At 38.4% G+C, this 21709-nt stretch overlaps 1 protein-coding gene across 1 annotated transcript in view; it reads right to left on the bottom strand.

The window, feature by feature from the left end:
- The window catches only part of LOC126188866 (nuclear cap-binding protein subunit 3-like), a 92207-nt gene that overhangs the window by 16745 nt on the left and 53753 nt on the right, over window positions 1–21709 (bottom strand). Inside the window, exon 7 of the mRNA XM_049930518.1 lies at window positions 7758–7912. Coding sequence (XP_049786475.1) covers window positions 7758–7912 — 155 coding nt within the window. The remainder of the gene's footprint in view (window positions 1–7757; window positions 7913–21709) is intronic.

Raw genomic sequence — 21709 nt, 5'->3', positions numbered from 1 at the left:
ACTTAAGAACATTTTCAATTTTGCTTATATGCCTATAGTCTGGGAAATATGTAAAAAACTTCACTTCTCTTTGATTTGAAATACAGATATAGATAGTAATTACTCTTGTGCCTTGTTTTCTAGTTCGTCTTATTGGCATAATCCGAGCAGACATATTTAATTTCCAGTTGAGATTTGTTTCCACATTAGGCAAGCTCTTGATAACTAACTAGCTACCAGTTCATCACTACATATGTTTTCCTTGATTGCTTCAATATACTAAGGTATGGTTAAATGTGTAATTTTCACATGAGTGTAGATTCTTGTTGCATAGCCTGACCAATGTTTACAAACAAGGTACATTTGCAGTACTATCTTTTCGCTGAGCTTTTAAAAGTCTGTTTGAACAATGTGTAAGTCATACATCACTGCAGTGTTAGAAAGCATTTTTGGTGATGTTTAGCTCGACAAAAGAAAGGTATGCAATGTTTTTGAGTTGTTTATGAGCTATTGTTTTCGTATTGATCCTGCATTTGGACAACCTGTCCACATAACATCTGCAGATTGTTGTGGATATGCCTTTAGAATAGTAATATAACACCTGAACCACAGGAAAAGTTAATGATTAGGATGAACAATATGAGAGATTTTATTTAACTTCCTCAAGTAGCTTTTGACTAATTTCATGACTACTGCAACATCTACATACAGGATTTTAATATTTTTGTTGCTATTTGGGTTAGATAAAAAACCAATTCGATTTCCACATTTGTCCCTCTACTTATCACATACACGTATATGTTAAATGTACACAAATTGTAACTTTCAGTGTAGGAACAAGAAAATGTGAAGTTTCTCTGATATTTCTATCATAATGTAAGTTTCTTTATTGTGAGACTTGCAGCATATATTATGTCACAGTAGGACATTATGCAGAGAACTGGAAAACTGTATACTACTCGATATTTAATTTTGGTATATAAGCTTATTTCAGCTTTATTGCCTTCATCAGTACGTGTCCGGAAGTTGTAAATGGACATATATCAACTGAATAAACCATTATTGCTGTCTGTAGTTGTTGCCTGTAATACTATTTTCGGCAAATTTTTATAACTGTTCAATAATTTGCTGTTGCACTTATAACACATTTTTTACTATCTGACAGTTGTAGAAATACAAGGTTGACAGTTAGCTGTTTATTAAACGATGTTGGAGTAAACAATCAGCTATCAACCTCACATTTATACAACTGTCAGATAGTAAATAACATATTATAATACACGTGCAACAGCAAAGTATTGAACAGCTATAAAAAGTTGCCAAAAATAGTATTACAAGCAACAACTACAGACAGCAATAATGGTTTACTCAAAGTTTGTCCTTCTACAACTTCAGGACATGTACTGATGAAGGCAATGAACCAAAATAAAGTATCAAGCAGTATACTGTTTTCTAGTTATCTGCATACTGAAGTACAGTACGATAACTCTGGAGGAGGGAGCCATTGCTGGTTAGTATGTGGTTATTTTTTATTTCGTAGACCTTGTCGCTGGGTCAGAATTTTCCACAAGTTTTAGTTTTTACTTTCTCAGTTTTCTAAAAACTTTCTTCGGCAGGGACATTCTCTTGCAGTTAACATCAACAATGCCCAAGCGTTACTGGTCACACACAATACACGGGCTGGAAGTTGCCGTTGGCGTTCCACAAGAAGTGGTTACGTGCAGCTGCATCGTACACAAACTGTCTGAAGAATTTGCTAAAGAGCTGATTATGAGTTGTAGGTATCAAATCGGTTTCTAGGATAAAAGTAATGTATGTTTTGGTTTATTCCCTGAAAAGTGCACATAATTATTTATGGTATTTATGGAAGAAAAAGTGTTGTGATTGTTGGTTAGTGAATTCCATTGTTGGAACTTGCTGATATTTGACCAGATACAGAAGAGCTTCTGTGAAAAATGGTACCTTGATAAATTAATATGAAAAGGCAATGTAACAATGGTTACTTGAGTATGGCTTTATTTAACAATGAAGTATGTTCTCCCTCATACTTGAGGCTGATAGCCACAAATAAATTGAATACGTAAGAGCTGCTTTACACATTGAACATGTCATCATTTGGGAGGAGAAGAGTTGAAACAGAGACTTTCAGCACTAAAACTGCAAATGGCCCAATTAGCAGGAAAGTAACTTCTCTAATCAATCTAGAAGCTTACTTTCTCAAGTCCTTAACAATAATGCAAGAGATAATTCACCATGCCAACACTTTTCTGCTCGAGGAGGAGAGGTTATCAACAATTGAATGTTATGAGCTGCTAGTGTAAGTAAAGAAGTATTACAAGAGGACCACAGAAGAGAATGCAAACAGATCGGGATTACTGGCAATTAAGCTGTCGATCGCTTAGCCTGAGGAGCCGCTATGACAGAACATACCATCTACACTGCAATCCCAACTACAGACTTCAATATGTCCTACACAGGTGCACGGTAGAAGATGGACAACAGGTATGGGAGGAAACAACAAGACACAAAGGCAAGAAGAATGCAATGACTCACGTGTCGGTCCTCTACGTCACGAAATCACATAAAAATTCAATATCTAGGCAACTCACCACTCTAATAGCCAGAACCAAATTAAATCCAGATGTTTCCATAAATATTTTCACAGGCTACACATTGTAAAGACACCTTGCTGCTCATATGGAGAAAAAATGGGGTGCAGATCACCTTTTATTAGGGTACTCTAGACTACATGGAAGTACTACAACCCTTTTACAAGAACGTGTGAAGCTTGGTCAGCCATTGTCAATTTGCATGACAGCTTTGTTAGAAACACAAATTATAGACTTTTCCCAACAGTGGGCAGATTCACTCTCACCGCTGGTATCCACAGCTATGGATAACAACACTAGCAAAGGACTGCACAAAAGTGTTCTGAATCATTTGATTTTACAATCATTATACAGTTTTTCTCTAAATATATTTGGTATATTTAAGACGGATAAATTCAATTAAAACAAAATTACTGGATCACAATTAGACAAACATGACTATACGATACTAGAAAGCCGCCAATATCATACAAATGCAGTGTAAAACAGAAGGGGAAATGGTGTAGGAGAATTGATTGAAGAGTTAGACAAATCGTGGAATATTCCCACCTCGGCACCTATACTTTCACAAAGTTCCAGTAAGTGGCAGTACTACACACAGCCTTCTAAATAGCGTCTGAAATTGCGGTGCGTTCAAAGCAGAGATGTGTCACCGAGTTTCTTTGGTGGAAAGCCAGAGTATCACAGACATTCATAAACACTTGCAGAATGTCTACGAGAGGGTGAGGCATCTGTCATTATTGCAACAAGGTCGCACAAATCTGTCTGATCCCCCGCGTACTGACTGGCTGCACACAGCTGTAACTCCTGCTATGTTGGAACGTGCAGACACTCTCACAATCAAACACCTCACTGCTCAACTGGACATCTCTGTTGTAGTGCTGACACACTCATCCACCAGTTGGGGTACTAAAAGGTGTGCGCCCTCTGGGTTCCTCACCACCTAACAGAAGACCACAAAGAGCAACGAAGGACCATCTGTACAGAATTGCTCGCACTTTACGAGTCTGACTGTGATGATATTTTGTCGAACATCATCACAGGTGTCGAAACGTGCATTCATCACTTTGAACTGGAAAAAAAAAAAAATACAGCAATCTATGGAGTGGTGCCATATCACCTCTTCTACAAAGAAAAAGTTGAAAGCCGCACCCTCAGCTAGTAAGCCGTGGCATTGGTCATCTGGGACTCTAAAGGATTTATTCTGTTTGCTATCCTCCCTCATGGTGCAATGATGAACTCTGAAGTGTATTGTGCTACCCTATGGAAATTGAAGAAACGACTTCAGTGCGTTTGTCGCCACAAAAATGCAAACGAACTTCTCTTTCTCCGCTGCGACAGAAGGCCTCACACAAGCCTGCCTACACAACAATAGTTCAGAAAACTTTGTTTAGGGTGGCTACTCGAACTGGGGGAGAGGGGGGGAGCCAATCACTGAGATTACTAGGTATGGAAAACAAGATGACTTCACAAAATTTTCCTGATAAATTAACAGTGGGGGAGGGGGCATCTCACAATACCGACTTTTCTTTCCCCTCAGGTGAGAGTAATAGCCGTAAGCAATAACCCATTGTTTGACCGCAGTTTTAAATATCAGTAGTTTGTACGGAATAATATTCATATTATTAACACACTTTGAAATATTATGTATTTTAAAATTTGTGATTTATAGAACTCAACAAAATTAAATTGTTAATATTTGGTTAAAAACACAGAATTCCTTAAGATTTTATGGAATTCCAGAAATTCCCCAATATTTCGCTGATTTTTAGTAAAACATAATTCCCTGAGAATTCCAGGTTTTCCAGACGATTAGTCATCAAGTTTATTGGATAGTTCTTCCTCATCCACCCTACAGCCCAAATCTCACACAATCAAACTTCCATCTGATTTTGTCCAATGAAAGATGCACACAGCATGAAGCAGTATGTGGATGATGGGAAGGTTATTGATGCAGCAAATGCTGGCTCCAATGTCAACCAGTAAAGTGGTGTCACACAGCATACAGGCATGTCCAGTACAATGGCATAAGACTGTCCTATTGAACAGAGATTATGTTGAAAAACAGGGTTTTGTAGCCAAAGGGGTAGGGGAATAACATGATGTACATGAATCCTGAATAAAACCAATTTGCTTTCAGAAAAAAAAAAAAATGTATTGCATTACTTACTGAATGTCTATCGTTTCTACACTATGTGATCAAAAGTATCCGGACACCTGGCTGAAAATAATTTACAAGTTCGTGGTATCCTTCATTGGTAATGCTGGAATTCAATATGTTGTTGGCCCACCCTTTGCCTCGATGACAGCTTCCACTCATGCAGGCATATGTTCAATCAGGTGCTGGAAGGTTTCTTGAGGAATGGCAGTCCATTCTTCATGGAATGCTCCACTGAGGAGAGGTATCAATGTCGGTCGGTGAGGCCTGGTACAAAGTCGACGTTCCAAAACATCCCAAACATGTTCTATAGGATTCACATGAAGACTCTGTGCTGACCAGTCCATTACAGGGATGTTATTGTCATGTAACCACTCCGCCACAGGTTGTGCATTATGAACAGGTGCTTGATCCTGCTGAAAGATGCAATCGCCATTTCCCAATTACTCTTCAACAGTGGGAGGCAAGAAGGTGCTTAAAACATCAATGTAGGCCTGTGCTGTTATAGTGCCATGCAAAACAACAAGGGGTTCAAGCCCCCTCCATGAAGAACATGACCGCACCATAAAACCACTGAATTTTACTGCTGGAACTACACACGCTAGCAGATGACATTCACCAGGTATTCGCCACACCCACATTCTGCCATCGGATTACCACACTGTATATTGTGATTCTTCACTCCACACAACGTTTTTCTACTGTTCAATCGTCTAATGTTTAAGCTCCTTACACCAAGTGAGGCTTCGTTTGGCATTTACCGGCAAGATTTGTGGCTTATGAGCAGCCACTCGACAATGAAATAGAAGTTTTCTCACCTCCTGCTTAACTGTCATAGTACTTACAGTGGATCCTGACGCAGTTTGGAATTCCTGTGTGATGGTCTGGATAGATGTCTGCCTATTACACATTATGACCCTCTTCAACTGTCGGCAGTCTCTGTCAGTCAACAGACGAGGTCGGCCTGTACGCTTTTCTACTGTACATGTCCCTTCATGTTTCCACTTCACTATCACATCAGAAACAGTGGACATAGGGATGTTTAGGAGTGTGGAAATCTCATGTACAGACATATGACACAAGTGACACCCAATCACCTGACCACGTTCAAAGTCCGTGAATTCCGCGGAGTGCCTCATTCTGCTTTCTCATGATTTCTAATGACTACTGAGGTCGCTGATATGGAGTACCTGGCAGCAAAATGCACCTAATATGAAAAACATATGTTTTGGGGGGAGTCCGGATACTTTTGATCACATAGTGTGTATTAACAGTGGTTGTAATTATTATGTTGCATACACCATATAGCACTTGAGAGAAATGTGGCTACTGCAGACCCACCTGCGACCCTACTAGTGAGAAACTGGACCACAGGTACTCCTGAGAGCCAGTGATATTGTGCAAGAAAGCTTTGGGTTAAAAACAGTGAGAGACATGATTAGCATTATGATTATAATGTGTTAAGGCACCGCTGCCTTGTGGCCTATATAAGTTTTACGATAATGATAGAAGTTGAGGAAATTAATTATAATTTATGCCACAGCCAGAACTTGAGCCCGGGTCTCCTTGCTTACTAGGCAGGTGTACGAGCCATTACAACACTGCAGCAGTACAGGTAACACAGCTGCAAGGACTATCCTAGTCCAATATGCTCCCCAACGTGAAACGTGAACTTCAATTCACATGTTCAGCTTATTGAAGTTTGTGTTTTGGAGGACATTGGACTAGGGTAGTCTGTGCAGCTGTGTTATCTATACTGCTGCAGTGGGTGTAATTGCTTGCACACTTGCCCAGTAAGCAAGGAGGCCCGGATTCAAGCCCTGGCTGTGACACAAATTTTAAATCATTTCTTCAGCTTCTATCATTATTGTAGATAAAGATGAGACTTAAATGTCTCAAGGAAATTTTAACAGTACATAAGTTTTATTGAGAGTATGAACTCCAAGGCAGCCATGGTAAAATGCTGACATTTAGAATATTCTATACACTTCTGCTGATATGCTGGAAGATATGAAAAGGAGTATGTTTCGATTCTCTAGCCAGATGTAGTTTTTGGGTGTAATTGACAAAATATTTTATAGAATCATACTTGGACATTTTTGATGATGGTTAGAAGGCAAAGCCTTCTGTCTGTGTTTTTTGTGGATAATACACACAGATTGGAATTATTAGTGGAGTTGTGAGATTATTAGCTTTCTTATTCATTGACTCAACATTATGCAAATCAGGATACAAGTTTTAATGAATAAAAACAAATTCATGGTCCTGCAACACAAGTTGATATTTATTGGTGGACAGAGTATGTTCCTTCACAATTGCGCAATTTTAACATCATAACAGACAAGACCCAAATGAGAAAAAAGTAATACTTACCTATGAACCTAATGTCAAGCAACAACATTAAACATGATTAACATAAGCAGCCAGACACAAAATAAATTTTAAGTTAAAAATCCAAGGATTTTTGCATGTTATTGTGATTAAATGACAATAGTATTTTTTCCTGGAGCAACTCGCTGCACTGTGGCATCTCTCTGTCAAAGATAATGGTTGAAAACGCAGCTGCACAAAGATTTCACATGAACGTACTGTGCTCTGTGAATCTCATAATAAAAGTCATAGTGCCATAAAGCAATTAAGGCTAATGGGTTCCTTTGAAACTATAGTACTGATTCAGCTATGACTGTAACTTCCACGGGGTATCAGATAGCACAACATTAAAGACATACAGGGCCAAAACTATTAATATCTAGTGCAACATATTTGACGCTTCTTGTAACAGCTACTTTATGTAGTCAGCAATAAGAAAGTTATAGCTTCTGATTACATGATGGGCGAGGCGGTTCAGTGAGCCAATTTTAACTTCAATTTCAGTTGAAAATATAAATATTTTGTATAATTTAGACTATGTTGTGTACGCAAAATTGCTTCTAAGTTTATAGTGTTTACTACTCTTTTATCTTATGCATTTCCGTTTCAAATGTGGGCATAAATGTGACAAAAGGACTAACCTTACTACGTCGAGTCCATCTCGCATCATCACGGTCAGGAGAATTATTACCATTGCTGCTGTTATCAGAAGAATCATTCTGTTCCCGATGTCGAGGAGGAACTTGCCGTGGTGGTGGATCTGGAGATGGGGGAGGAGATTCACTCTCGTAAGGTCCTATGACAGAATACAGAACATTATCATAAGAGATATACATATTTTCCAGAAGAATCTCAGAGGAATAGCTTACACAAATAGTGCTTATCCTATTCTTCACAAAAAAGGGATCAATCTACAACAGATTATTTTCAAAAGTCCTCAATCACACAATAGACTTTCAGTTACAGAGTGGCGCTTTTAGTCGAACTTTTAAGCTCAATTTTGCAAAATGTCTGATTTTTCAAGTGTGTGGTTCATTATTAAGCACTTATTAATCTGCTCAAATTTTCTTTCATCCAGGAGAGTTAGTTTTGAAGGGCTTCCGGTTGGCTTGGGCTGTGTGGTGGTTTGTTACACTTCACCGAATGCACCAGACACTATAAGTTGCCACCTGGACACTCCTTTTATATACAATGAATGTTGCTTACTGAATATTTGGTCAATGTTAAGTATCATTAGTCAGGTTATGTGCCCTGAATCCCTGTGCCTTCTTCTTATATCTCGGCTCATACTTCGCCTGCTTACAGGCTGCAGATAAAGCTGCTTAAAATTAACTTCTCATTCCCATTCACTGCACCACATAAACAAGAAGCGAGATTCAATTCACTTTCTTATATTATCTTCAAAATTACAAGCCAATATATGACAAATGAGGGCAGCTACCAGCTCGTATACTGCCTCTCTATACTGTGTACATAATAGATCTGATATTCCACTTAATAATCAACAGTTACCATACATTTACTATCTTTGACAATTCACATTCTTAGATTTCATGGAGCTCTTTCTTCTGCACCATCCACTCCACCTAAGCAGATAGGGTCTTCTGACTGCTATTCACTTCTGTACAGTTACTGGATCATTAGCTCTGGTATCAGCCCGTACAATTTAAAACATCTCCCAACAGTGAGGTGCTCAACATTTATACACTACTCTCAGTCACGTACATACTTTCTCTGGCATATGTATTTAAGGGTATGATACCTCTCATTCAAGGAATGGCATGTATTACTAAAGTCCTGCAAAGTACTCAGAAGAAATCAATAAAAATATATGTGAAATTTCGAAGGTAAGAGGCAGCTACTGGTAGAATTGAAGTTGTGAGGATGTGTTGAGAGTTGTGCCTCGTTAGCTAAGTTCATAAGAGCATTGCCTGCAAATGGCAAGATTGCTGGTCCAAGTTCCAGTCCAGGACATGTATTTTGTAGCTATTTTTCAGATAAGCATGATAAAAATATGGCAGACAGTGCAGTGCAACGTACTGAAAATGCTCTAATTAAGATCGGAAAAGTGGCAAAAGGAGGAGGATATAAGAAGAAGGAAATGAAGAACGAATTACTAGAGGCGGTGAGACATCTATTGGAGAAACGCAGGAAACAGCACATAGCGGACAGAGGCAGACGGAAGAGGCATCTACAGGATCTGAGAAGAACTTCAACAGAGACATCTTCGGAGTGAGTAGCTCCCTGGAAAAAAAAAAAAAAAAAAAAAAAAGAAAAAAAAAAAAAAGAAAAAAAAAAAAAAAAAAAAATAACACGAGTAGGAGAATTGAAGCATAAAACGGAGGAGGTAACAGATTTCCTAAAAAACCAGCTAGGGATATTAATACAGGAGTAAATAAAGAAAACTCTAGAAAAGGGAAGTCACTTAGAACCAGAGAAAACCAAAACTGATGGAAACAACATACAAACTAAGTATAACAACAGAGCCAAACCATGGGGAACGACAATATACATAAATCCTCTGTCCCAGCAACAAAATCACGCACAAGTCCAAATCAATGCACAGGAGCAACGTCATGAAACCTGAAATGAGGTTAATGAACTAGAGGGACCATCTTGGAGTACTGTGATAGGAAGGAGCTAGTCCAGGAGAAGAAACCGGAGTATTAATAAAACCATAATGTGTACAAAAAAAGACAAACAAATGCAAGCAGCAGAAAAAACAATGTGGCTATATATTAGTAACTTAAAGAGAACCAGCACAACTGGCACAGTAGTGAAATACCTCAACAAGAACGGAATACTATGTGAAGAACTGCAAACACTGGGCGACAAAAAAGCTTTTAAAGTAGGGCATTCCGTTCTAAGATCTACAAATTACACAAGAACTAGAATTCTGGCCTGAAAACAGAGAAGTACATTGATTTCATTTCCCAAGAAGATCAATGGAAGAGGGAGCAGAGCTCAACTAAATCAAGAAGAAAACAAGGAGAGCAATAAATAAAAGACATCTTATGGAATACAGAGGGAAAATAAAAAGTGCTCTTAATCTAACACCAACAGACATTCTGCAAAACTTGGATCTTGCAATTCTAACAGAAACTTTCCTGATAGACAACTGGCAACATAAAGATTTCTACAATTTTCACCTAACGGCAAAGAAAGGAGAAAGTGGACGACCAATGGGAGGAATATCTATCCCACTGAAACCCTGCATGACAACCACCAAAAAAATCATAAAACAAGAAAACAGTATGCTAGTAGAAGCATCAAACATAAATATAATTGCAGCCTATTTCCAACAGTACACAAATGCAGTAGAAATAATTGACAAAATAGTCATACTTATCAAACAATGCGACAGCAAACCCACCATTATTGCAAGCGATCTTGACTGCAGAATAGACACAGAGCACTATAAAGCAAGACTAGTCACTTAAACCCTAGAAGAAGACGGTTTCACCCTACTGAACAACAGACAAATACCTACATATATGTGCCATAATGGAAAAAGTACCATTGGTATCGCATTAACAAGAGGAGAAATAAAAGGAAGTATTCAACCAATATGGCATGACTCCATCACTCCTATACGAAAGCACATTCCATTGAGGATAAAAATAAATATCTCCACCTCACCACCAGCAAGAAAGACCCACAAAATCACACAAAGAAAAATAGATAAAGAAAAAATAAAAAACCAAAAAGAACAAATAACACAAATATAAACTTTAATAGAGAAAGGAGACCTTGAAAAAGCAACAGACAAAATAGAAAACCTCCTAAAAAATTCAGTGATAGAAACAAACCCAAAAACAAGGACAGCAAAAAGATGGTTCGATTTTGAATGCTATAGCAAAAGAAACACTGTTCTAAGAACGCACCACAGACAGTGAAAGCAGCACGACGAGGAAACATGCAAACTATACACAGAAGGGAGGGGGGGAACACAGAAAGAGAGTAAGCGAAGCGGATGAAGCAGCGGAAGACCCACACATAGTAATAAGACCAAGAAGACACTTTCATACACCAAATATAGACATGGGGGAATGGGAAGACCACGTCAGTAAGATACTGGACAAACGAGGACTCCAAACACCCCCAAAGTAGACAAAGACCATCAAACAAAGGAAAAAGACCTCTAAATGAAGAAGATGTGAAAGAAATAATAAAAATGCTGAAGAACAAAAAAACAGCAGGTCCCGATAAAACAAAGATGATGTGACTTACCAAACGAAAGCTTCTGTACCAGGTCGGGAGGGTAGTTGCGGGATGCGAAAACTGTTTTCAGGTTGTTGGTTGAACCATTACACCAACAACATGAAAACAGCTTTCGCATCCCGCAACTACCCTCCCGACCTGGTACAGAAGCAAATAACCAGAGCCACTTCCTCATCTCCTCAAACCCAGAACCTCCCACAGAAGAACCACAAAAGTGCCCCACTTGTGACAGGATACTTTCCGGGACTGGTTCAGACTCTGAATGTGGCTCTCCAGCAGGGATATGACTTCCTCAAATCCTGCCCTGAAATGAGATCCATCCTTCATGAAATCCTCCCCACTCCACCAAGAGTGTCTTTCCGCCGTCCACCTAACCTTCGTAACCTCTTAGTTCATCCCCATGAAATCCCCAAACCACCTTCCCTACCCTCTGGCTCCTACCCTTGTAACCGCCCCCGGTGTAAAACCTGTCCCATGCACCCTCCCACCACCACCTACTCCAGTCCTGTAACCCGGAAGGCGTACATGATTAAAGGCAGAGCCACGAGTGAAAGCACCCACATGATTTACCAACTGACCTGCCTACACTGTGAAGCCTTCTATGTGGGAATGACCAGCAACAAACTGTCCATTCGCATGAATGGACACAGGCAGACAGTGTTTGTTGGTAATGAGGATCACCCTGTGGCTAAACATGCCTTGGTGCACGGCCAGCACATCTTGGCACAGTGTTACACCGTCCGGGTTATCTGGATACTTCCCACTAACACCAACCTGTCAGAACTCCGGAGATGGGAACTTGCCCTTCAGTATATCCTCTCTTCTCGCTATCCGCCAGGCCTCAATCTCCGCTAATTTCTAATTTCAATTTGCCGCCGCTTATACCTCACCTGTCTTTCAACAACATCTTTGCCTCTGTACTTCCGCCTCGACTGACATCTCTGCCCAAACTCTTTGCCTTTACAAATGTCTGCTTGTGTCTGTGTATGTGCGAGTGTATACCTGTCCTTTTTCCCCCTAAGGTAAGTCTTTCCGCTCCCGGGATTGGAATGACTCCTTACCCTCTCCCTTAAAACCCACATCCTTTCGTCTTTCCCTCTCCTTCCCTCTTTCCTGACGAAGCAACCGTTTGTTGCGAAAGCTTGAATTTTGTGTGTGTGTGTGTGTGTGTGTTTGTTTGTGTGTCTATCGACCTGCCAGTGCTTTTGTTTGGTAAGTCTAATCATATTTACACACACACAAGATGCAAAAGAGGCTCTCCAACACATATGGATCAAACTATTCAACAAATGCCTGCAACTTGGAAGAATTCAGACCCAACGGAGACACTCATAACAAAAGTTATCTACAACCAACGGGCACAAACAAGTACAGTTCATTCAAGATGTTTTCAAAGATAATTACACAAAAAACCAAAGCCTTTGTGGACACTCACCTCCCAGAACCACAAATGGGCTTCAGATCTGGAAGATCAAACTTATAGCTGTCACGCTTCTTCGAAACATCGACGAAGCACTACAAAAGAAACAAATTTTCTACACAGTGTTCATACACTTTACCAAAGCCTTTGACCTGCTGGAAAGAGATTCCGTTGTCTGAAAACTGGAAAACACAATGGGAGAAGATAGCATATAGGCAAGAATAATAAAGTCAATCCTCGAACACAACTTAATCACAATATCAGACAACCTCTCTTTTCCAAACCTCATTTTGCAATTGAATGGAGTCTTAGAGGGTGACCCAATGAGCCCTTTGCTGTACATTCATGCCACTGACGAATTACTGCGAATTGGAAAAGATGAAGAATATGTATACATATATGCATATTTAGTTGTAAATTATAGAATTCCAGCAATCAGTCATCCTTTTTAAATTTTATAGGCAGATCTAGTTTTCAGCTAGAAGCTAGCCATTTTCCATGCACTATTATTGTTGCTCAATGCATGTAATGCCTGTTGGTCGAGCTTCATCCACAGTCCATTGAATACTCCAGCTTTCAGAACAGAAGGTAACCTGATATATGCATATGCTGACGACACAGCCATAGGATCAACAGATATACAGAAGCTGCAGAAAATCATTGAGAAAATAGATAAATGGTGCAGTGAACACAAACTACACATAAACATAACAAAGACTGAAATGGTGATTTTCAGGAAAAGAGGCAAAACACCCAAGAATGCAGAAATCAACATCAGAGGGCAAAAAATAAAAATCTCATCAGACTTTAAATACCTAGGGGTGACATTGCAACCAACAGCCAAATGCTTCATAAATCATACAACAGAAAGCACAACTCAAGCAATAATAGCAATACAAGACATCAGAAACATTACTCAGTCTAGAAACTGCCATGAAATTATTCAACACAAAAATCTTGCCAATCCTGGCCTACGGGATGGAGGTTATATGGGATCACCTAACAGAAAAAAATCTAGAAACACTAAAAAATGTAAAATCCACTTATCTAAAAAGAGCACTAGTCTCTCAAAGGCATCATCTAGACTACTGTACCTGCTAGCGAGAGAGACATTCCTAATTGAAGACATCAAACTTCGATTTATGAAGCCACACAGAAATCAACTGAAGATCATGGAGGATAAACAAGAAAAAGTATGGCCGGAGCTCTATGGCACCGAAGCAATGACAAACTGCTCATGGACAGCACCAAACTTTGAACTGCGACAGGTACTAACTAGATTATCTATTCACGGCTTTCATCATCTAATTTGCAGAAACAAAAATTATCACGACCTAACCCCAAAATGTGTGTGTGAACTGTGTAATGAAGCCTGTGAATGATATCACATAGAGCTTTGCAGTAAAAGAGTGAAATCTATATATGAATGCGCAAAAGTGTAAATGTAAAATGTTAAGCAAACTAACTGTATGTGGCTATTTGGCTGCAATTTTATTAAATAAACAAGATAAGCATGATCACTCCATTGTTTACATTCAGTGAGAGGGATACAAAAGCGACAAGTAAAAAATCATAAAAATTATTTAACTGCATCTTATGAGTAGGTCTGAAAATCAGTTGCAACAAGATAAAAAGTTTACTTAGGGCAGCTGAAGGCTACTTGATGGGGAAAAAAACTGAAATGAATGTGAAAGTAAAGCGGCCAAGAGCTATTGTGATAAATTAAAATTTCAAAACTAAGCTTCCAGTATTCCTCAAGGGGAATATTTACAATTACATGTACTGTCATTTTAGAATTATGACAATGAGACACATAAGTTTAAATAAAAAATTGAGGAATGTGTATAACTGGGTCTATACCTTCTGCTTCACAGTATATTTACTCTTTAATGAAATTAATCATGTGTAATCTATGCATTTTTCCAACCAACAACTTGCATTACACGTACTAATTAAGCAATACAGAGTAGGAATAACTAGAGTCTACAGGAATTTCATTTGTTCCAAAGAGGTACGCATTATTCAAGGGCTCACATTTTCAATAACAATTGTAAACTGTTTGATTGCTAATGAAGAACACGATAGTGGGGGCTTACAAGACTGATCTGTGAGCTACTTCTCCTATTCCATAACGAAATTTACTGGCTGAAATAAGTTACATGCTGTGATCAACATCATAAAATTAGTTCCATGCGACAGCATCTGCACCCTGTAAGTGGATTTATTTAAAAAAATGTACATAAAGATTACGTAATTTCAGCAGTGCCATTCTCACAATAACATAGAGATTATTTTAGCAATTGTAACTTTACATTTTTGTGGCAATTACAGCAATACTTTCAAACTTTAAGGATACAAGGTACTTTTCCGGCTCAATATTATGTAAAAATCAACACCTATGTCCTTCAGGCACTGTTTATAATGTATATGTTTTACAGATTTTTTGTCGATAGTACGTAACGCAGCACACTTTTGAAACAATTTAGAAGTATTTTGGATATTTTTGAACCTGCTTAGGCTTATTAAAAATATTACAAAGAAACTGATGCAATTTTTTTTCCAAAATGCTTCCTCAAATTGAGATACCATTTAATCCAATGTTATACATTTGAAGGAGACAAAATTTTTACCAGATATGCATGACATAATGGCTGAGGCACTAGACCTATTTAGTTTCACCTATTATGTATATTATAAGGATAAAAAAATATCATGCCTTACATTTTAATTTTTATAATTTTTTTCCTACCAAAAATGTTATTTTTTCTATAATTTAGTTGATTCTTCAATAAAGCTCAGGTCTACTACATAAGTATGGACTATTGCAAGTTAGAGAAAGAAAAACAGAGCAATGCTTTATAAACTATATGAAATATTTGTACCTGAATTCCGAAAAATACAACTTGCAGGAAATTGCGAATGAATATATGAGTCCAATTAAACTGTGCCTCAAAACATTCCTGAAGCACAGGCTTCATCCTGCAGCATTTCTTCATCTTCCAGCCTCTTCTTGGCATTCCTTTTAGCACTTCTTGCTTTTTAGGTAACTTGAAGAGCAAATCTTTCAGCTTCGTGCATCCATTGCCTGTCACATGCAAGTAATTCATCTTCCATATTAGAGCCTCATTTTATGCCTAAATTTCTCAGGACTTCCAACCTTCCTATCATTCCATCATTGAAACATATCACTGCATCTAGTACACCAACTTTTATTGTATTTAGTCCTACAAAAACATTCTTGGGTAGTATTTCCAATATGCAATGGTTGAAACTTTTATTTGTATTCTGAGTGCCCCATGAAGACATTTACTAAGCAATACAGGGTCACTCAGGTATCTAAAAATTGGTTTTATTTCATTCCTAGCAAGCTGAGGATGAGAATGCTTATGACAGTATATTTGACCACGTTCATTTGCTTTTTGGTAACCACACGAAGAATCTGCTCCTTTAGGGCAAAGTCCGTGAACAGAGTGTTCATCTGTGGACAGCTTATGAAAGTAGGTGGCCCATACAGCTTTTCCATTGCTGTAACATCATTCAGAGGTGCGGTTCGTCTAATGGCCAGTCCATAATAACTCTGAAGAAGGTTTATTTCAGTCTCTGTCAATCTGCCTCGACCAGGCAAAGATTTTCCATCAGATAGCAACTTTCCTTTCATTTCCCTTTGTAGCTTTCTCAATCTAGCACCCATCCTCTTTTGCACATGTCCATAACACTCCAGTTTTGTTACCACAGTATCACCATAAACATTGAACTCATTAATTTTATTGAAAGCTTTAGAGTCTCCATCGCCTAGGTACTTCGTATATCTAATGTTATAAACGGGCACCGACCTCCGTAATATTTTTAGAGCTCCACCACACTCCATACCTCCACTGTAAACATCATAATTCTTAGAACACTGATGTTCAATATGTCCTTGAGTGTTACCATGGCACGAGTGGCAGTACTTAGATAAGCACTCAACATCAACAACTTTTCCACTCTCTAGAGAAGTAGCATTTACAACACCATTCAAGGAGCAATGTCCCTGGCTCCACTAATATTTACAGTTTCTTCTACTACACATTTCACAGATGCTTTAGACACAACAGTCAAGGCACCTGAAAGCATTTTTATGTACTTGCTGAACCTACTGGGAGGAGGAGGAGGAGGACAAAGGTACTTCAAAGCACAAAATGTTTGAGCAGCCTTTTTTCCTTTTCCTATTGCATGCAGTGAATACATTAACTTCAAATTCACATCATATGAATAATGCACAATGTTCACAGTTATTTTCGAGGTAAATTTATTGCAGGATCTACACAGAACAACTAATTTTGACACTAAGCCCTTCTGTTACTGTGTTGCTCAGTTATTTTCAGACAGCCTACATCATCACATTGTTTACATTTCGCCACTTCCTTTATCAGAGAACATAAGATGCCCACATCAACAACAACACATCCACTAGAAACAGCACCACTGTTAACACAAAAATTTTTGTTAAAAGAAAAGAAAAAATTCCTTGACGTCTATATTTATGTGCTGCTCCAAGACTCTGCTGTCAATATCTTTATTCTTGGCTTGTGTGTAACTTCCGTGTTTTTTTTTTTTTTTCGTATCCAGGGTGTAATTACAAAGCTAATAAAATGTTTTCTTGCCTTTAAATAATATTTTTCATCAGGTTATGGGCCCAGTACACGTGTAAAGGCAAACAACATAGTTTTATTTGGAATGAGCATATGTCTGTAAAGAAACATGACTGCTAGCGGCGATTACAAGGTGAGCATTGATAAGCTTGAAGGACCTGATGACTGGGCCAAATGGAAATGGCATATTTCTATGGTGCTGCGTTCATATGGACTAGAAGATATTATTAACGATACACGTGAACGTGTAGAGTTTCCGCAAGATGCGAGAAGTGCAAAAAAAGAAGCGTATGTGGAATGGCAAAAGGACGACGAAAAGGCAGCATGTCTTATAGCAAGTGCACTAAGTAAACCTGTTGCAGAACTCGCCTTAATGTGCAAGAAATCTGGGACAAATTACGCGCCTGATTTGAACATAGCAGTACTCAGCGTTTGAATATGTTGATTGAAACATTTTTCCGTGTCAAACGTGATGAAACGGAAGATATTAGTGCACATGTGGCCAAACTGCAAAAGTTATTTGTGGACCTGAACGATGAATTAGCAAAACATGAAGAAAATACGCTATCTGAAATAATCTTAAATGGTCGGATTTTGTCTACACTGGGAAAAGACTACAACAATTTTAAGGATCTCTGGGATACGACATCGACAGAAAAGCAAAGCTTGAATTTATTGATTGAAAAACTGTGTACTATTGAACTGCGTGAACAAGACATTAATGGAAGTGCAGCTTTTGTCGTTTCTAAAACAAGAAAACGGCAAACAAGTAATCAGCAAGAAAAGATGACGAAGTCACAATTAAAACAAAAGTTTCCGTGTAATATATGCAAACAATTAGGTCACTGGGCAGCAGAGTGTCCACAGAACACTCGTGACAGCAATAAAAGAAAAGAGAAGAGCGAGAAAGTGAACACGCTGCATTTACTTCATATGCTATGGGTGTGTGTACCAGTAATCACAGTGACCCAAATAAATGGTATTGCGACAGTGGCGCTACAAATCATATCACTCCCAACAAACAGTATTTTGTTTCGTATAGTGAATTTGATGTTCCTCAAGTAATTTCATTGGGAAAACAAAATGTCAAAATGTGTGCGTACGGTCAAGGAACAGTTTACATCCAAATTCGACGAAACAATAAATGGTACAATGCTAGAATGGACAATGTTTTGTACGTCCCTGATGCAAGCGCTAATCTGTTCTCTGTGAGAGCCATTGCCTGCAGAGGCTACAGCACTAATTTTAGTTATAATAATGTCTGTGTTCGAAAACAAGTCAGTGGCAATATTGTTATGACAGGTTATGTGAAAAATGGACTTTATGTGTTGAACATGCGTGTTGTTAGAAATGCAAAAATGAATCGTATGAGCTTGATGACTTCATCCGAAACATTGCAAGTGTACCATGAAAGGTTTGGTCATCAAAATAAACAACATGTGAAGAATATTTTAAAAGGAATGAACATTAATGTGGAAGATGCCAAGAGTGAATTTTGACGGCTGTGCGGTTGGAAAGATGCATAGGCTACCATTCAAAACACGAACAATACGCGCTACCAGTACTGGTGAATTAATCCACGCGGATGTCAATGGACCAATGAGCACGAAATCTTTCGGAGGTAAGCATTATTATGTATGTTTCAAAGACGATTTTAGTAAATTTCGTCAAATTTTCTTTTTAAGACACAAAAGTGAAGTGTGTACTGTGCTTAAGCAGTTTTTAAATGAAGCACGAACTAATGGACATATTGTCAAACAATTTAGATGTGATGGTGGCAAAGAATTTAACAATAAGAATGTCCGTGAACTGCTTGCAGACAGGGGAATAGAGCTACTGATTGCTCCTCCTTACACTCCTGAACAAAATGGTGTGGCTGAACGGGAAAATAGGACCATAGTTGAAGCTGCCCGGTTAATGCTAAATCCGAGTAAATTACCTAAAGGTTTGTGGGCAGAGGAATGTAACACAGCAGTCTACCTAATAAATCGTACTGGAAAATCTTCAGTTGAAAATAAAACCCCTTATGAACTATGGTTTAATCGACCAGTAGGACGACTTGATCATCTCAGAATTTTTTGGCACAGGCTGCTATGTTCACATTAACAAACAATTCCGTTCCAAGTTTGATGATAAGGCAGTTTTTGGACGACTTGTTGGATATGTTAATGACAAAGATGGGTTTAGAGTTTGGATTCCATCTAAAAGAAAAGTGGTGTTGAGTCACGATGTGAAATTTAAGCCAGAAACTGATTGTGATTTACATAGTGATCATGTTGAATCTGAAGTCCCTCAGGAAGAATTTAATGATCCGAATTCATCTAAAGATGACCAATGTAAATCTCCTAGGCTGTACACTTCTGGAGGAAGCCAAACTCAAGAAAAAATTGGCACTCTCGATTCAAGAGAAAGTCAAGAGTCGAGTGAATCTGAAGAAAATAAAGAATTAACAGAATTTCTAAAAGCAGAAGCTGCTGAATCTTCTAATGAAGAGAAACAGAAGAATAAAAGACAACGAAGAAAACCAACCTGGATGGAAAGTGGTGAATTTTGTATGGCAACAAAAGTTGATGCACTTGAATACAAAGATCCAAACTGTTTTTCAGAAATATTGCAGTCAAACGAAAAGGAAGAATGGATGCAAGCTATTCGTGAAGAACTTCAATCACTAAAGAAAAACAATACCTGGGTGCTGGTTGACCGGCCGAAGAATGCCAAAGTATTGTGAAACCGCTGGGTTCTACGGCAAAAGGTACTCGCTTTAAAGCCAGATTGGTTGCAAAAGGCTGTATTCAGAAAGCAGGAATTGATTATGACGACGCCTTTAGCCCTGTGGCACATTATGACACCATACGAACTCTGTTGGCTGTAGCTGCTTCAAAGAAAATGCTGCTAGAACAATTCGATGTAAAGACAGCTGTTTTGAATGGAATACTTGAAGATGAAGTATATATGGAACAACCAGACGGTTTCGAAGATAGTACAGGCCGAGTATGTTTCTTAAAAAAAAGTCTTTATGGGTTGAAGCAAGCGCCACGTTGCTGGAACAAACGTTTTGTTGATTTCATGAAGAAAGCTGGTTTTTCAAACAGTGATGCAGACCCATGCCTATTTTATCGTAGACAAAATGGAAATAGCCTTTATGTGGCAATCTACGTTGATGATGGCCTGATTGTCGGCAGTAACAAGAAATAAATTGCTGTTTATATGAATGTTTTACAACATGAATTCGAAATAACAACTGGCAGTCTTGACAATTTTCTTGGCATAAAAATAAAGCAATATGAAGACGGAGCAATAATGATAAGTCAAGAGAAATACACAGAAGAAATTCTGCAAAGATTTCGAATGGCAGAATGCAACACAATCTCAACTCCTATTGGACGTGAGGACAATAATAAAAACGAAGAAGTTTCGTCATCTGTACCCTACCGTGAAGCAGTTGGTTGTCTCATGTACCTTTCAACAGTAACTCATCCAGACATCACTTTTGCAGACAATAAAGCTGTTCGAGCTATGGAGAAACCAACCACTGAAGACTGGAATAGAGTAAAGCGCATTTTCCTGTATTTGAAAGGGACCTTAAATTTTGGAATTGTATATAATAAAAAAGAAGAGTTAAAGATTTACGCTGATGCAGATTTCGCAGGTGATAACCGTCCGGCACTCAACAACTGGAATTCTTGCAAAGTACTCAGGTGGTGCAGTGTCATGGACAAGTCAGTTGCAGAAAGTAGTGGCCACATCCACAACCGAGGCGGAAATAATTGCAGCTAGTGAAGGAGCGAAAGAGTTAGTTTGGTTACGTCGTCTGCTATCAGAATTAGCGGAAATGTCGGGGCAACCTCCAGTTCTTTACATTAACAATGCTAGTGCATTGAAGTTGGCAAAAAATCCAGAATATCATCGACGTTCTAAACATATAGAGGTCCGACATTTCTATGTTCTTGAAAGATATCTGAACGGTGAAATTTTCTTGGAACACATTGATGGACACAACCAGTTGGCAGATATTTTGACGAAACCCCTTGAACGAGTTCGATTTAATTTTCTATGTTCAGAAATTGGCATGCAAGAGACAAAGCAAAAATTTCATGATTTTTTCTTTTGGAGGAAGTGTTAAAAGAAAAGAAAAAATTCCTTGACGTCTATATTTATGTGCTGCTCCATGACTCTGCTGTCAATATCTTTATTCTTGGCTTGTGTGTAACTTCCGTGTTTTTCTTTAAGTAAATTTTTTTTTCGTATCCATGGTGTAATTACAAAGCTAATAAAATGTTTTCTTGCCTTTAAATAATATTTTTCATCAATTTTAATCACC

The sequence above is a fragment of the Schistocerca cancellata genome, chromosome 1 (assembly GCF_023864275.1).
Source record: "Schistocerca cancellata isolate TAMUIC-IGC-003103 chromosome 1, iqSchCanc2.1, whole genome shotgun sequence".
NCBI classification, from domain to species: Eukaryota; Metazoa; Arthropoda; class Insecta; order Orthoptera; family Acrididae; genus Schistocerca; species Schistocerca cancellata.
Note: the sequence above shows the minus strand (reverse complement) of the source record. Positions and strands in the feature narration are given on the sequence as shown.